This window comes from Lepidochelys kempii, chromosome 14 (genome assembly GCF_965140285.1).
Source record: "Lepidochelys kempii isolate rLepKem1 chromosome 14, rLepKem1.hap1, whole genome shotgun sequence".
In the NCBI taxonomy this organism is placed as follows: domain Eukaryota; kingdom Metazoa; phylum Chordata; order Testudines; family Cheloniidae; genus Lepidochelys; species Lepidochelys kempii.
This window is the reverse complement of record NC_136393.1, coordinates 49,133,833-49,149,100: the sequence shown is the minus strand read 5'-3', so window position 1 is coordinate 49,149,100 and position 15,268 is coordinate 49,133,833. Positions and strand designations below refer to the sequence as shown.

At 64.8% G+C, this 15,268-nt stretch overlaps 2 protein-coding genes across 2 annotated transcripts; both read right to left on the bottom strand.

Moving 5' to 3' along the window:
• Window positions 1–115: 115 nt before the first annotated feature.
• LOC144929341 (uncharacterized) lies at window positions 116–3,889 on the bottom strand. The gene is made up of 4 exons (XM_078848652.1): window positions 3,862–3,889; window positions 3,363–3,499; window positions 2,585–2,753; window positions 116–1,626 (listed from the first exon to the last, which is right to left on the bottom strand). The coding sequence occupies exons 3-4, from the start codon at window positions 2,597–2,599 to the stop codon at window positions 1,252–1,254; spliced, it is 390 nt and encodes a 129-aa protein (XP_078704778.1). The 5' UTR covers window positions 2,600–2,753; window positions 3,363–3,499; window positions 3,862–3,889; the 3' UTR covers window positions 116–1,251.
• An 11-nt stretch (window positions 3,890–3,900) lies between these two features.
• Window positions 3,901–15,059, bottom strand: VWA7 (von Willebrand factor A domain containing 7). Its single transcript, XM_078848382.1, is given in 15 exon segments — window positions 3,901–4,106; window positions 4,891–4,983; window positions 5,213–5,366; window positions 5,840–6,019; window positions 6,418–6,516; window positions 6,518–6,535; window positions 7,134–7,246; window positions 8,341–8,510; window positions 8,898–9,096; window positions 9,855–9,977; window positions 10,944–11,040; window positions 12,368–12,649; window positions 13,371–13,394; window positions 13,396–13,629; window positions 14,972–15,059. Coding segments are annotated over 14 exon segments (1,977 nt in total). The 5' UTR covers window positions 13,615–13,629; window positions 14,972–15,059.
• Window positions 15,060–15,268: the final 209 nt, after the last annotated feature.

Here is a 15,268-nt window from a genome sequence, read left to right as displayed (position 1 = left end):
CCCCGCCTCGCTGAGCCAGCCAGGCCCCTGGACTGGGGCCAGATGGGAGCCAGCGCCCCCTAGAGGGGACAGGCCCCATGTCCCAGCGTCACAACTAAGAATTGAAACTCACCTCTTCTGCGGCTTTATCAATTTTCTTTATTAACAGCAGGTTAATTAAAAAAACAGTGGTATTTTTAACCAATAAAACATTTGCACAAACACCCAAACAATAAACCCAATTTAAAATCATAACCCCGAAACACCAGAATCACCGGAAACAAATATGATCCAAAAATAATTCACTGAATGGAAATAATTAGCCAAAATATACAGATCAGCCACAACTCTTCCAACCATTAGGAGACGAAATTTAAAAGGCTTCTCGGGATGATCACTGGGCAGCATCGGAAGGCAAAATAGAGATCACAACCCCCTCATGCTGGGCACTGCAGACCTCACCCTCCCCAACTAAGATCAGGGCCCCATGCACTGCACACACCCCTCCTGACGGAGATCAGGGCACCAGTTGCACTAGGTCTGCATACAGACACTGGATAGTTTCAGCCTTGAAGTGCTTACACACTAGACAGAGCAAGGAGTGGCATGGGAAACTGAGGCACAGACTGGGAAAGGGACTTGCCCAGCAGAGGCAGGAATGGACTCCAGGAGTCCTGATACTCAGCCCTGTGCGTTAACACAAGGCAGCCCGGCTGTTCTGGGCTCTGTGGCCTAGGAGAACGTCCAAGCGGGTGGGCACCCAGGAGGTTCTGAGTTCGAATCCTGCCGCTGCGACTGAGAGGCTCCGACCTCCAGGAGCTCTCGCCATGCCTCACGGGGAGCGCTGGTGCTGGGGAGTCAGGGACGTAAGGTTAGTCCCCCAAAGTTGGGGGGAAATATATTTTTTGCTGGAAATTATTTGTATTTTTAGTGTCGGCTCAGAAAAGCATCTCAAACAGCCCGGTCCTGGGTTCCCCACCCAAGGGTGTCATGGTATGAACCCTGAGTCCCACCCCCCCACACCCAACACGCACTCACTGCACAGTGTTAGAGCCACACGGTCACCAGTCCCTTTTCCCCCAGCAGCCCCCAGTGCAGCTGCAGAAGAGAGCTGACCTGGATGCTCTACCGCAGTTCCCCCCTAGAGGGCATCCAATAGCAAGAGCAGCCCAGCCCAGCGCAGTACCACTTGTCTCCACTAGCGGGTGCCATAGCCGGACTGGATGATGTACCCTAGCTCCCCCTCCCACCACCAGGGGGCGCCCTGCAGCATCAGTGTCCCAGCCCAACATGGAAGGCCACATGAACGGCCAATGCTGCCATCCACCACCAGGGGGCGACAGCCAGGTCCCCCGCGGTGCCAGCAGGAGGTGCCGCCACCAGGCACCGATACTCCTCCCCGAGCCGGTTGGTCACCAGAAGCTCCGCCTCCCGGGTGCAGCAGTCAGAGGAGTAGGTGGCCGTCGCCGCCGCCCCGTCGGCCCAGTGGGGCACGGCCACGCCCCCTGCCCGCACCGACCGGATGCCGGCCCCGTCCCAGAGCCGCAGCCTGGCCGTCCAGCGGCGCTCGCGGCAGGGGGAGCCTGGCGGGCCGCAGGTGCCAGCCACCGGGGTGGCGTTGCAGGGAGGAGAGGCGCGATTCGGCACCTGCAGGAAGAACGGGACAGGGTGGCGGTGAGGACGGGCAGGGTGGGCAAACAGGCCAGAGCCAGGCCAGGCACCCACCGGCTAGGGCCACACAGAGATTTTTAACACAGAACTAGGGCAATTACCTGTTAACAACTCACCAAGTTTGGGGGCATTTCCTTTCCTTTGTTTTTTTCCGAATGATTCACAAAGCTTTCTGGGTATTCAATTTCCCCCATTGCTTCATGTCGCTTCCCAAAGTTTTATAGAAACGCTTCCCAAAGTTGCTTGGTTGTTAACTGCCCTCGTTTTATAGTAACGAATCACCACGTTTCTTTGCCATTTCATTTCTGTTAACCCTCGACGACGTTTCATGGCCTTCAACGGACCTAGTCTTACACTGGCGGCGTCTTTGCATATTTCATTTCCCTAGTTTTAGATTAATGACGCTTTGGCATTTTCCTTCCCTAGGTTTACAGTGAAAACTCAAAAAGTTTTTTTTTTTTTTTTTAACATTTCCTTTCCTTAGTTTGAAAGGACGAGGATTTGCCTTGTAGGCAAATCGCTAAGTTTACGGCATTTACTTTCCCGAATTTTATCCTAATGATTCACAGTTTGGGGACGCATTTAAATTTCTCATCTTAACGATTCCCAAGGGTTTGGGGTATTTCATCTCTCTAGTTTTAAGCCAATGTTTCACAGTTTGTCTAGGGAATCAATTGCCCTGGTTTTCTACGGCCGACTGACAAAGCTCTGGCCGCCTTCTCGGTCCCTGCGTTTTGCAGGGACTCACCAAGCTTTTGGGCGTTTGATTTCTCTGGGCGTTTTCTAAAAGACTCACGAAGTTTGGGCCGTTTCAGTTTCAGCGAGTCGGGAAGTTTGCTGGAGGACATTTCCCTGGTTTTCTCGTGGCCATCACAGATCTAGTGCCGCGGTGCCATGTGCTGGCCGCAGCTGACCTTGCACCCCCCGGACTCACCGGCGGCCGGGGCATCACCAGCAGCTGGATGAAGGCGAAGTTGGCGTCCCCGGCCGGGGAAAGGGGGTCGGCGCGGAGGGTGACGGTGACGGCCGAACCGGGGGTGGCGCTGCCGGGCACCCGCAGCGAGATGACGCCCGTCGCCGTCTGGTTCCTGCCCAGCTGCAGCCTGCAGGAGAGGAGGGCTCGGCATCGGTGGTGGCGGGTCGGACAGGGACGGGCAAGGGACAGAGGGATGGAAGCTGGGAGCCGAAGAGAGACAGACGGATGCTCTGGGGCAAGGAGGGACGGGCAGACAGACTGACCCAAGGAGCCAAGGGATGGATGGACCGACGGACAGACCGACCAACCCCGGGAGCCAATGGACAGACTAACGGCCAGACTGACCAACACCGGGAGCCAAGGGATGGATGGACAGACCGACCCAAGGAGCCAAAGGAGGGATGGATGGACAGACTGACCAACCCAGGGAGCCAGGGGATGGATAGACGACTGGGAGCTGAGGGATGGATGGATGGAAGGAAGGAAGGAAGGACGGACGGGCAGACCGACCAGCCCAGGGAGCCAGGGGATGGATAGACGACTGGGAGCCGAGGGATGGATGGATGGAAGGAAGGAAGGACGGACGGACCGACCAACCCAGGGAGCCAAGGGATGGATGGTCAGACAGACCGACCCAGGGAGCTGATGGACTGAGAGACGGGTGGCCAGTCTGGGAAGCGGAGGGCTGGACGGAGCCGAGCACAGACAGACAGACAGACAGCCCCGGGGGCGTTACCGTTGGCTGGAGGTGCTGACGGGGTAGCTGGGGTCGCTGCTCACGGCCAGGCCCAGCTCCTGGGGCTCCTCGGGGCTCCAGACCCACCAGGCCACGGTGCCCGTCTGCCCCGGGAACAGGGGCCCGGCGCTGCTCAGCTGGGGGGAGAACCGTGGAGAGCTGGCTCTGGGGTAGGGGAGCACTGCACGCTGACCCCCACTGGGCCCCCTCCCTTTCACATGGCGACCCCCATTGCCTCCCCACCTCCTCCCTGCGGCATGATGCCCCCCTGACCCCCCCACCCTCCTACCTGCCCCCTCCCTGCAGCACAGAGCCCCGACCCCCTCCTTACAGTTCAGTGCCACCCCCCCAGAGTTCCCCAGACTCCCTCACTGCAGCACGGTGCCCCCCACCGAGCTCCCCGCCCCCTCCCTGCACCACTGCACCCCCCACCGAGCCCCCTGCCCCCTCCCTGCAGCCCAGCCCCCCTAGCGCCGCCCTGGGGCCCAGCAGCACCAACCTGCAGCAGGAACCCCACGGCCGAGGTGACCTGGACGCGCTATCTCAGAGTGCCCCCCCGGGGCAGGGCTGGGGGCAGGGCCGCAGCGTAAAGCCCTGTCCCGTTAGCCACTTCCCGGAGCGGCAGCTTCCCCCCAAGCCGCCGGCCCGTGATGGGGTTCGCCAGCTCCACCGCCTCCATCCGGACCGAGCCCCCACCCGGCCGGGTCAGCCCCGTCACGGCCAGGACCAATGACAGCGGGAGCCCTGTCGGGTCAGAACCAGAACCGAGTCCAAGCCCCCGTCAAGACAGTCCCTGACCTTGGCAGAGCCCAAAGCCCTTGGCCTCGGATGCAGCCAGCTCTGGAGCAGGGCAGATGGGGGAACAGCTACACACAACGCCACATGGGGACAGCTCACCAGGCACTGAGATGCAGCCAGCTCTGGGGCGGGGCAGCGGGGAACAGCCGCACATAACGCCACATGGGGATGGCTCACCCGGCGCTGAGATGCAGCCAGCTCTGGAGCAGGGCAGATGGGGGAACAGCTACACACAACGCCACATGGGGGACAGCTCACCAGGCACTGAGATGCAGCCAGCTCTGGGGCGGGGCAGCGGGGAACAGCCGCACATAACGCCACATGGGGATGGCTCACCCGGCGCTGAGATGCGGCCAGCTCTGGGGTGGGGCAGCGGGGAACAGCCGCACATAACGCCACATGGGGATGGCTCACCCGGCGCTGAGATGCAGCCAGCTCTGGGGTGGGGCAGCTGGGGGAACAGCCGCACATAACGCCACATGGGGATGGCTCACCCGGCGCTGAGATGCAGCCAGCTCTGGGGCAGGGCAGCGGGGAACAGCCCCACAACAACTTGGGAGAGGAAGTGACGAGAGGTTCACAGCTGAGTGAAATCAGAGTGACCCGAGGCTGGAATCTGCCCCAGCACACGGGGGTTCCCCACAGCCCAGCCCCCTCGCGCTGCCCTGGGGCAATGGGGCCAGCCCAGGAAAGTGAGAGCCCCCTGCTGAGCCCCCCACCCCGCTCTTACCTCTCACGGGGCGACTGTCCAGCTTGAAGAGTCCGGGGTGGGGCCCCTCGGACGGGACAGCGAAGTAATACAGGAAATCCAGCGAGCTGTTGCCTGGTAACAGAGCGGGGGGACCCCATTAGGGGAGAGGTCCCGGACCCCATTCCCTGCCCCCCCTGAGCCAGCCAGTCCCCGCCCTGGGGCTGGATGGGAACCGGCGCCCCCTAGAGGGGGACAGGCCCATGCCCCATTCCCGCCCCCCTGAGCCAGCCAGTCCCTGCCCTGGGGCTGGATGGGAGCCGGCGCCCCCTGGAGGGGGCAGACCCCGGCCCCATTCCCTCACCTCGCACGTGCACCGAATAGTTGCCCTGCACCTGCACCTCCAGGGTCCAGCGGCCGACGGGCGGCCGGGGGCGATAGCTCGAGCCGGTGGAAAGTCCCGAGTCGCCGGCCGGTGCCCAGGGGGCCGTTGGCGGTGTCCGAGGTCTGGGAGGTTCCTGGGGGACGAAGGGGCAGATGGGCAGAGGCCGGGACACACAGATCCCTTCCCCCACCCCGATCGGGTGGGGCGTCTCCCCCTCCACTCACCAGTGGGGTCCCAGAGCCGGAAGGCACCCACGTCCCCCTGGATGGTCACGACGGCCCCGTCCACCCGGCTGTCGATCCAGAAGTGGTGGCTCTCCCAGGCGGCCCGCTTCCTTCCGCCCCCTCCGGCCCAGCCCCCCAGGGCCCAAGCTGCCCCCCTTCTGGAACTGGAACAGGGTCACCTGGAAACACAGGGCCCCCACCCCGAAAACACAGCAGGGTCAGCACCGTCCCAGACGCCGGGGTCCTCCTCTCCATCCCCCTCCAAGAGGTGAGGGACATGAGCTGCCGTCCCAGACGCCTGGGTCCCATTCCCCATCCCTGTCTCCAGCCCCACCCAAGGGGCTGCGCTGCCGTCCCGGATGCCTGGGTCCCCTCTCCATACCGAGGAAGCAGTGGTCTCGCCGATGATGCCCGCCACCTGCTGGATGTTGGCGTTGTCGGTGAAGATGACCTGGCCCCCGGAGCTACGGGCCAGGTCTACATACAGGTCAAAGCGGTCAGTGGCCAGCACCTCCCGCCTCACCCGCGTCCTGGAGGGGTCCTCCGTGATCAGGAAAGTCACCTGGTAAGGAAACAAGAGGAGGTTAGACCCCCCCAGGGAGTTGCGAGACGGTGGCTTTGTTATTGTAGGGCCTCCTCGAAGTGCTGACGTGGTTTTGGTTTGTTATTTAATCGTTAGGCCCAGATATAACACAAACCACCCTACTAACAAAATGCTCTTTTTGTTTTGGTTTCCTGTCGTTAGGGAGGTTTGTTATTGTAGGGCCTATCAAAAGTGCTCTCCTTGTTTTGATTTCTCGCTTCTCTCGGTTCAGGCGGTTCATTATTGCAGGGCCTCCCGGAAGTCCTGACGTCGTTTTGCTTTATCGCTTACCTTTGCTCTGCCAGTTTGTTACCGTAGGGCCTCTGGGGCATCCGTTTGTTTTGGTAGGGTCTCCCACCCCGCCAGGGGCTGCCCACCTTGCACCTGCGCTCCTGGATCAGGGCCTCCACGCTGTTCCGGAGGTGGGCGTCCTTCGCCGAGGCGTCCGTGAAGACGAAGATCTCGGACATGGGGGGGCGAATGCAGCAGGGCCAGCTGGGGGGGGATACAGAGAGCTGTCGGGGAGGGGTCAGATGGTGAGGGGTCTGGGGGACCAGAGAGCTGCGGGCGGGGGGAGAGTAGGAGATCAGAAATGGGGGGGTTGTGGGGTGGAACAGGAGGGGGAGGTGCCTGGGCAGGGAAATCGGGGGGCTGTAGTGTGGGGCTTTGGATTGGATAAGGGGGGTGCTGCTTCAGGGAGTGGGGGGATGGGAACAGGGGAGGTAAAAACTGGGGGGCTGGGGGGAATCAAGGGAGCAGGATTGGGGGGCTCAGAAATCGGGAGCAATCGGGAGCTCAGATGTGGGGGGCTGCAGGGGGTCAGGGGAGCAGGATTGGGGGGCTGCGGGGACAAGGGGGATGGGACTGAGGGGCTGCAGAGCTGGGATCAGATGTGGGGGGACAGCAAGGGTCAGGACGGGGGGGTTGCAGGGCAGGGATTGTGGGGGATGAGAAGTGGGGGGGGTTGGGGGGGGCAGGAGAAGCAGGATTGGGAGGCTGAGAAATGAGGGAGTCATGGGGGGCAGGGGAAGCAGGATTGGGGGGAGGATGAGAAGTGGGGGGCCCGCAGGGGGGCAGGACCCGTCTCTGGTACCTGTAGCGCCGACAGACACATCTCGGGCTCATCGCCCCCGGCCAGGGGGCTGATCGAATTGAGGATCCTCAGGAACTCGTCAGCGTCACTTGTCTTGTGCACAGGGCCGAAGCCTGAAGGGGGAAACCGAGGCAGGGGGGACAGGATCGGGGAAGGGGGGAGTCAAAGAGCAATCGCCTAAATCCCACTTGGCCTCACCCCTGAATCCTCTGACTGGCCCCACTCAGCCCCCCAGTTCTCATTCTGAACCCCACAGCCCGTCCGCCCTGTGACACGACACCCCCATAGTCCGCACAGACCTGTGGTCATGGCGTAACTAAGATATTTTCCATGCAAGATGGGTCACGTGAGGGGTCATCGGAAAGGTTAGAATTCCCCGAATGTGATTATCCTACTTGGGCGCCTGGGTCATTTCTGTATCTGCAGTTAGGAATATTGTCGAGGCATCGATTACAGATGTGGTGACACCTGGGGAACACCCACGAGCCAGGCTGCAATCGGCCCGGATGGCCCCATTCCACCCCTTCCCCCAAGCCCCCGTCCCGCCTTTTCCAGCTTCTGCCCCCGAGCGACGCCGGGAGACGGCGGGGCGGCTTGGGGCCGGTCGCTCGCTTGCTGCTGGCCCCCCTCCCGCTAACCTCCAGGCCTCCCTGGACCCTGCGTCCCCCTGAAATGCGGAGCCCCCCCAAAGTGTGTTAAGCCCAAACATTGGTGGAGCCGGGCCCATATAACTCGCCACCGATGCACCTGAGAGCAAAAGCCTGGAGTCGGGGAGACGGGCTGAGCCCAGGCCGGACGGTGTCTGGCCTGAGAAAGGAATAACTGGCGGGTTAAGCTGCAGGCCAGGGCAGCTGGCCTCAGAAACCTCTGCAAACTGCCTAGAACAGCGTTTAGGGTGGGAATTTGCTGCTTATAACCAGCAGCTTTAGCGCATTAAGCTTTGTTTGCGTATTGCTTTGATCCATTTGCTATGCCGTATAATCACGAAAATCTATTGCTTGTAGTCAGTAAACTTGTGTTTGGTCAAAAACCAGTGCGTGGAAATCCTACCCCGGGGCAGAAAGCTGTTGTATATTCCCCTTCCCAATGAGGGAGGGGGCGAATTTCATGAGCTTGTGCTGTGCAGATCGCTGCACAGCACAAGATGGTAAAATTTGAGGTTTACCCTCCCGGCCCCTCCCCTGAGCCCAGGGACCCCCGAACGCACCAGGGTCGTGGAAGGGGACAAGCAGGTAGAAGTCGGGCTCCTCGGGCCCCCCCAGCCGGCGGGTGAGGATGTTGCGGGCCTGGAGCCGGGCGGCGCCGATCTCCTCACCCATGCTGCCCGTGGTGTCCAGCACGAAGCTGAGCCCCACGGTGGGGCTGATGTCCAGCAGCCTGTGGGGCCAGGGGGCACAGATGGTTGCTCAGTCACCAGTGGGGCCCGCACCCCCCATCCTGCACCCCAGGGGGCCACCCGGGCTGGGGCAGGAGGGAACGTGGGTGGGGGGCAACATCACGAGGGACAGGGCCAAGCAGGGGGACATCACCCCAGGATCCGGGTGTGGGGGCCAGGTCCGAGTAGGGGGACGTTGCCCCACAATCCAGGGACAGGGGACGGGTCCGAGTGGCGGGACGTGACTCCGGATCCGGGAGTGGGGATGGGGCTGATACAGGGGTGGGGGGCCAGATCCGAGGAGGTGAACATCACCCCACGAGCCAGGTGCGGGGGACGGGGTCCGAGCGGGGATGTGGGGCGGATGGATCGCAGTGGGGGGCTCTCACCTCATGAATCGCTTGTCGTGCGCCAGGTCCCGCCGCAGGTCGTGCAGGAACCGGGCCGAGGCCTCGAGGGCCAGGCCGGCCGCCGGGCCATGCAGATAATGGTGAGGCGAGAAGAGGGGGGATGAACTGTCCTTGTTTATCCCCCCTTGGGGGTCCCGCAGGCGGCTGCTGTCGAACTGCCCCCCGTGGCTGCATTTCCCTGCGGCGGGGGGGGGGAGGACAGAGGAGACAGGGTCCATTAGCCCCTCTGCTCCCCTAAATCTCATCCCCAGAACGCCCCCAAACCACTCCCCATTAAAATCTCCCCCACATTGTCCTGCCTGATTCTTCGGGTTACCCCCTCTGATGCCCCCCATGAGCTCCATCACCCCAATATCAACCCCAACCCTCCCTCGCAAAGGTAACCCCCCAATTATTGGGGTCACCTCTGTCTCCCCAAACCTTAGCCAGCAGCCCCTTCACCCCCAAATCATCCATAGCAACCCTGAGCTCCCTGAAAGGTACCCCACAAATTATTGGAGTCACTGTCTGTGCGCCCCCAAACCTCTTCACCCTCGGTATTATTGGGTGCTCGTTGCCTGCAGCAGAAATCAGAGGCAGCCCCATAAATTTTTGGGGTCCTGCCCTCTGCCCCCCAACCTAACCAGGAACCCCAAATCAGCAAGCTTCGTACCCCCCAGACCTTGGTATTACCCCTTAAAATCTTGGGGGCCTCTCCCTGAAGCCTTGGTACGCACCAGGCATGCACCCCAAGACCGGTGTTTCCACATCACCCCCACATAAGCCCTCCCCCTGGGGGGTCACAGCCCCCCTTTGTTCCCTCCAAATCGTGGCTGCACCTGCAAAATTTTGGGGGTGCTGGTCAATGCCTGGGCCACAAAGCTGTGGGAAATCGGGGGGTGTCTCCCCTACCCGTGGAGAATGGTCACCCCCAAACCCAGCCCAGCCCAGCCGTACCGGGCGGTTTCTCCGGCTCGGTGCCGAAATACCCGCTGGTCAGCAACCCGCGCTCCTGGAGTGACCCCAGGAGGTTCCCCTCACACGTCCAGCCGGTGCAGCTGCAGCAGGTCCGGACATCGGCTGCGGGAGAGACAGGGAAAGGGGGGGTCTGAAGGCAGGTCCGGCCGGACACCTGGGTTCTATCCCCAGCGCCCTGCCAGGACTCCACGCTCCCCCTGGCATGCCGCTGTTCCGTGCCTCAGTTTCCCCAGGAGAACGGAGGAGAAACCATCTGAGTTATGACTGCAAGATGGGTTGGGACCAAGAATGTCTTAGGAGTGCAGCGCCCAGCGCGACGGGGCCCCAATTTCAGTCGGGGGGGGGGGGGCTGTGCAGCGCCTGGCACGAGGGGGTCCCCGATCTCAGTCAGGAGGCGTCTGGGCAGTGCCTGGCATGAGGGGGTCCCGATCTCACTCGGGGGGGGGTCTGGGCAGCGCCTGGCACGAGGGGGTCCCCGAACTCAGTCAGGAGGCGTCTGGGCAGTGCCTGGCATGAGGGGGGTCCCGATCTCACTCGGGGGGGCGGGTCTGGGCAGCGCCTGGCACGAGGGGGTCCCCGATCTCAGTCAGGAGGAGTCTGGGCAGTGCCTGGCATGAGGGGGTCCCGATCTCACTCGGGGGGGGGTCTGGGCAGCGCCTGGCACGAGGGGGTCCCCGATCTCAGTCAGGAGGCGTCTGGGCAGCGCCTGGCACGAGGGGGTCCCCGATCTCAGTCAGGAGGCGTCTGGGCAGCGCCTGGCACGAGGGGGTCCCAATCTCACTCGGGGGGGGGGGGGGTCTGGGCACCACCCGGCGCAAGGGGTCCCCAATGTTGGTCGGGGGGGGGGGCTGTGCAGCGCCTGGCACGAGGGGGTCCCCGATCTCAGTCAGGAGGCGTCTGGGCAGCGCCTGGCACGAGGGGGGTCCCAATCTCACTCGGGGGGGGGGGGTCTGGGCACCACCCGGCGCAAGGGGTCCCCAATGTCGGTCGGGGGGGGGATCTGGAAAAGGCCCAGCGCGACGGGGCCCCGACCTCGGGACGGGCAGACGGCCGGGGTGGGGCTGGTACCTCCGGCGATGGAGCCCAGCTCACGGCCGGGTTGGAGCAGGTCCGGGTGGATCCCGCGGTGGCCCAGTTCGACCCAGTTACTGTGGCTGTAGAAATCCTGCCGGGAGGGGAGGGGGAGATTGATCGGGGGGTGGGGGGAGTTGGGGGGAAGACGGGAGAGAGAGAAATAAATGGACGGACCACGAGCAATCGGCCCAAGGGGCCCCTCGAGACCGGCCACCCGCTCCTGGCCTTCTGGGTCACCCCATGGGCCGTGGAGCACGATAGCACCTACCCCACCCCACACTGGGGCCGTACAGAGCTAGGGCCGGCCGGAGGGAAGGGGGCAGCAGCCGGGAGAGAGACGGGAGGAGATGGATGGATGGACGGACAGAGCTGGGATGGGTGAATGGATGGACGGACGGATGGACGGACAGACGGGATAGAGATGGATGTGTAGCATGGGTGGATGGACAGACGGATGGACGCAGAGAAGGACAGACGGATGGATGGGGGCAGAGGTGGAAGCGTGGATGGACAGACGGGCAGAGATGGAGGGGTAGCATAGGCAGACGGACGGGGCAGAGGTGGATGGACGGACAGATGGGGGCATAGGTGGACGAACGGATGGACAGACGGACGGACAGATGGGGGCATAGGTGGACGAACGGATGGACAGACGGACGGACGAACGGGGGGCAGAGATGGACGGACGGACGGACAGACGAACAGGGGCAGAGGCGGGCGGACGGACAGATGGGGGCAGAGGTGGATGAACGGATGGACAGACGAACGGGGGCAGAGGCGGACGGACGGACGAACGGGGGCAGAGGCGGACGGACGGACGAACGGGGGCAGAGGCGGACGGACGGACGGACGAACGGGGGCAGAGGCGGACGGACGGACAGATGGGAGCAGAGACGGACGGGTGGGTGGGTGGATGGACGGACAGACGGACGGACGAACGGGGGCAGAGACGGATGGACGGACAGATGGGAGCAGAGATGGACGGGTGGGTGGGTGGGTGGACGGACGGACAGATGGGAGCAGAGACGGATGGACGGACAGATGGGAGCAGAGACGGACGGGTGGGTGGGTGGATGGACGGACAGACGGACGGACGAACGGGGGCAGAGACGGATGGACGGACAGATGGGAGCAGAGATGGACGGGTGGGTGGGTGGACAGACGGACAGATGGGGACAGAGGTGGGTGGATGGACGGACGGACAGACGGACGGAGGAACGGGGGCAGAGGCGGACGGGCGGACGGATGGGGGCAGAGATGGACGGGTGGGTGGATGGACGGACGGACGGACGAACGGGGGCAGAGGCGGATGGACGGACGCTGGGTAACCAGAGGGCTGGAGCTGAGCCGCGCCGGCCGGGGACGGCCAAGGGGCCAGGTCCCCGGGGGGCAGGGGGACCCCGGCGTCCGGGGCTGACCTGCAGGGAGTGGAGCAGCTGGCCGAGGCGCTGGCGGGCCAGGGGGTAGAGCTCGGCGCCCAGGGCCTGCAGCAGCTCGCGCCGGGCCCGCAGGAGGGAGGCGCCGGCCGGCCGCAGCCGCTCGGCGTCGAAGTGCAGCACGGGGTCGTCCCGCGCCCAGGGCAGGAAGTCCAGGCCCGCGTTGGCGTTGGCCACCTCCACCAGCGCGGCGCGGAACCGCCGGGCCGAGGCCCCGGGGCCGTAATAGGCCGCGAAGACCTCGTCCGCCAGCAGGGGGCGGCCCTGGGGGGAGAGAGAGGGAGAGAGCGGCCGTGAGACGCCGGGGCCTTCCCCTGGGGGGCGCTGCCTGCCGTCCGGGCCCAGGGCAGGGACTGGCTGGCTCAGGGGGGCAGGGAATGGGGCAGGGGCCTGTCCCCTCTAGGGGGCGCCGGTTCCCATCCGGCCACAGGGCAGGGACTGGCTGGCTCAGGGGGCGGGGAATGGGGCAGGGGCCTGTCCCCTCTAGGGGGCGCCGGTTCCCATCCGGCCACAGGGCAGGGACTGGCTGCCTCAGGGGGCGGGGAATGGGGCAGGGGCCTGTCCCCTCTAGGGGGCGCCGGTTTCCATCCTGCCCCGGGGCGGGGACTGGCTGGCTCGGGGGGGCGGGGAATGGGGCAGGGGCCTGTCCCCTCTAGGGGGCACCGGTTCCCATCCGGCCACAGGGCAGGGACTGGCTGGCTCAGGGGGGCGGGGAATGGGGCAGGGGCCTGTCCCCTCTAGGGGGCACCGGTTCCCATCCGGCCCCAGGGCGGGGACTGGCTGGCTCAGGGGGCGGGGAATGGGGCAGGGGCCTGTCCCCTCTAGGGGGCACCGGTTCCCATCCGGCCACAGGGCAGGGACTGGCTGACTCAGGGGGGCGGGGAATGGGGCAGGGGCCTGTCCCCTCTAGGGGGCGCCGGCTCCCATCCGGCCCCAGGGCGGGGACTGGGGCCCGGAGCCTGGTTGCCCCCCGGGCCAGGCTCACCTGGAACTGCTCCAGGGCGAGGCGCCGGCCCCGGGGGGGGCGGCAGGTCCCGGAAGAGCTCCAGGGTGGCGTTGAGCAGGGCGTCCTCCGTCAGGTCCTGGTGGGTGGCAGAGCCCCAGGCCAGGGCCATGGCCCGGGACCAGAAGTTGGGGAAGAAGCCGAGGGCCCCGTGGGGCGCCAGGAGCAGCAGCAGCAGGGGCAGGGCCCAGAGGGGGCCCCACAGCCGGACCGGGGAACGCGCCATAGCGGGAACATTGAGCTGCGGGGAGCAAAGGGTTAAACAGGGGCAGATGCTCTGGGCAGCCTGGCGCCCCCTAGTGGCGCCCTGGGGCATTGGGTCCTGCAGCGCCCCCTGCTGCCCCCCAACCCTGATTCTTGCAGCCCAGTGACCCCTAGAGACCCCCCACCCTGCTCCCCAGGCCCCCGAGACCCCCCACTTCACCCCCTGCTGCCCCCCACCCTGCTCCCAGCCCCCCCAGCGACCTCCCGCCCCGCTCCCAAGTGCCCCCTGCTGACCCCCACCCTGCTTCCCACAGCCCAGTGCCCCCTAGAGACCCCCCCACTCAGCCCCTGCTCCCCAGCACCCCCTTGTATGCCCCCCCCCACTGTCTCTCTGGGCACAGCTGCCCCCCCACCCCCATGTTATCTCTGCAGAGCAGCAGGGTGGAGAACGGGGGCGGGGCCCCGGGGGAGTAACTGCCCGGACTCCTGGGTCCTCGCTCCAGGGGAGCAGCGGCTGCCCAGGCAACGCCCCCCCCCATGGGACCCACAGGGCAGGTTTGGGGGCAGGGAGGGGGCGAGTTGGGGGTTCACAGGTAGGAGGGTGGCGGGGGGAGGGGATGTGGGATCCAGCCTCCTCGGGGGTCCCAGACAGCACAGAACCCCCAACTCCCCCAGTCAACCCCCCCCAAACACACACACAGTGTCACTCCCACACAACCAGCGCCCCCCCCCACACACACACACCCGAGACACAACCCTGGAGACCCTAACACAACCCCCAGCGCCGCCAGCCCCGAAACACCGCCCAGAGACCCACAACACCCCCGCCACAGCACACCTCCTCGAGACCCACAACACCCCGGCCACACACCCCACCTCCCACAAACACACCACAAGACCTGTGCACACCTGCTAGACACACCACACACCACCCCTCAACACCCCCCCACACACACACTGCCAGAGCCTCCCCCCACCACACAATCCCACCCAGCTGGGATACACACACACACCCCTGCCCCCCCCAACCCCTGAGACACCACACCCAGCTGCTAGCAGACCCCCCCCCCCACACACAACTCCCTAGAGACCAACACAAACACCCCCAAACGCCTGCCCCCCGGACGTCTGGGTTCCCTCCCTCAAGCTGCCCCCCCCCAAAAAAATCCCAGAGATCCCAACACCCCCCTCCCCCCCATAACTCCTCACCCACATGGGTCCCAGCCTGCCCCCCCCCAGCCATCAGCTCAGCCAGGGGAGAGAGACACCCCAGAACAGGCCCCCCGGCACCCCCTAAATCAGCCCCTGCCTCCCCCGGGGTATCACCCCCCACCTGCCCCAGCACCCCCTAACCCCCCACAACGTGGGTCTCTCTGTACCTGGCTGGCTCCGTCCTTCCCCGGGTCTGTCTCCTTCCCCCCCCTCCTGCCCCCCCCCGGGCGGATCCCCCCCCCGCCCTACGCAGCTCCCAGCGCGGCCGGAGTGACAGCCCGAGTGCAAGAGAGAGGGAGGAGGGGCCGGGCCACGCCCCTCTCTGCCAGAGGGCGGGTGGGGGGGAGGAAAATCCCCCCGGGGGAAACTGAGGCACAGAGCCAGGACTAGAACCGAGTCCTGGCTCCTAGCCCCCCTCCTCGCCGCTGTAACCCAGTAGACCCCACTCCCCCGTCCCAGAGCCA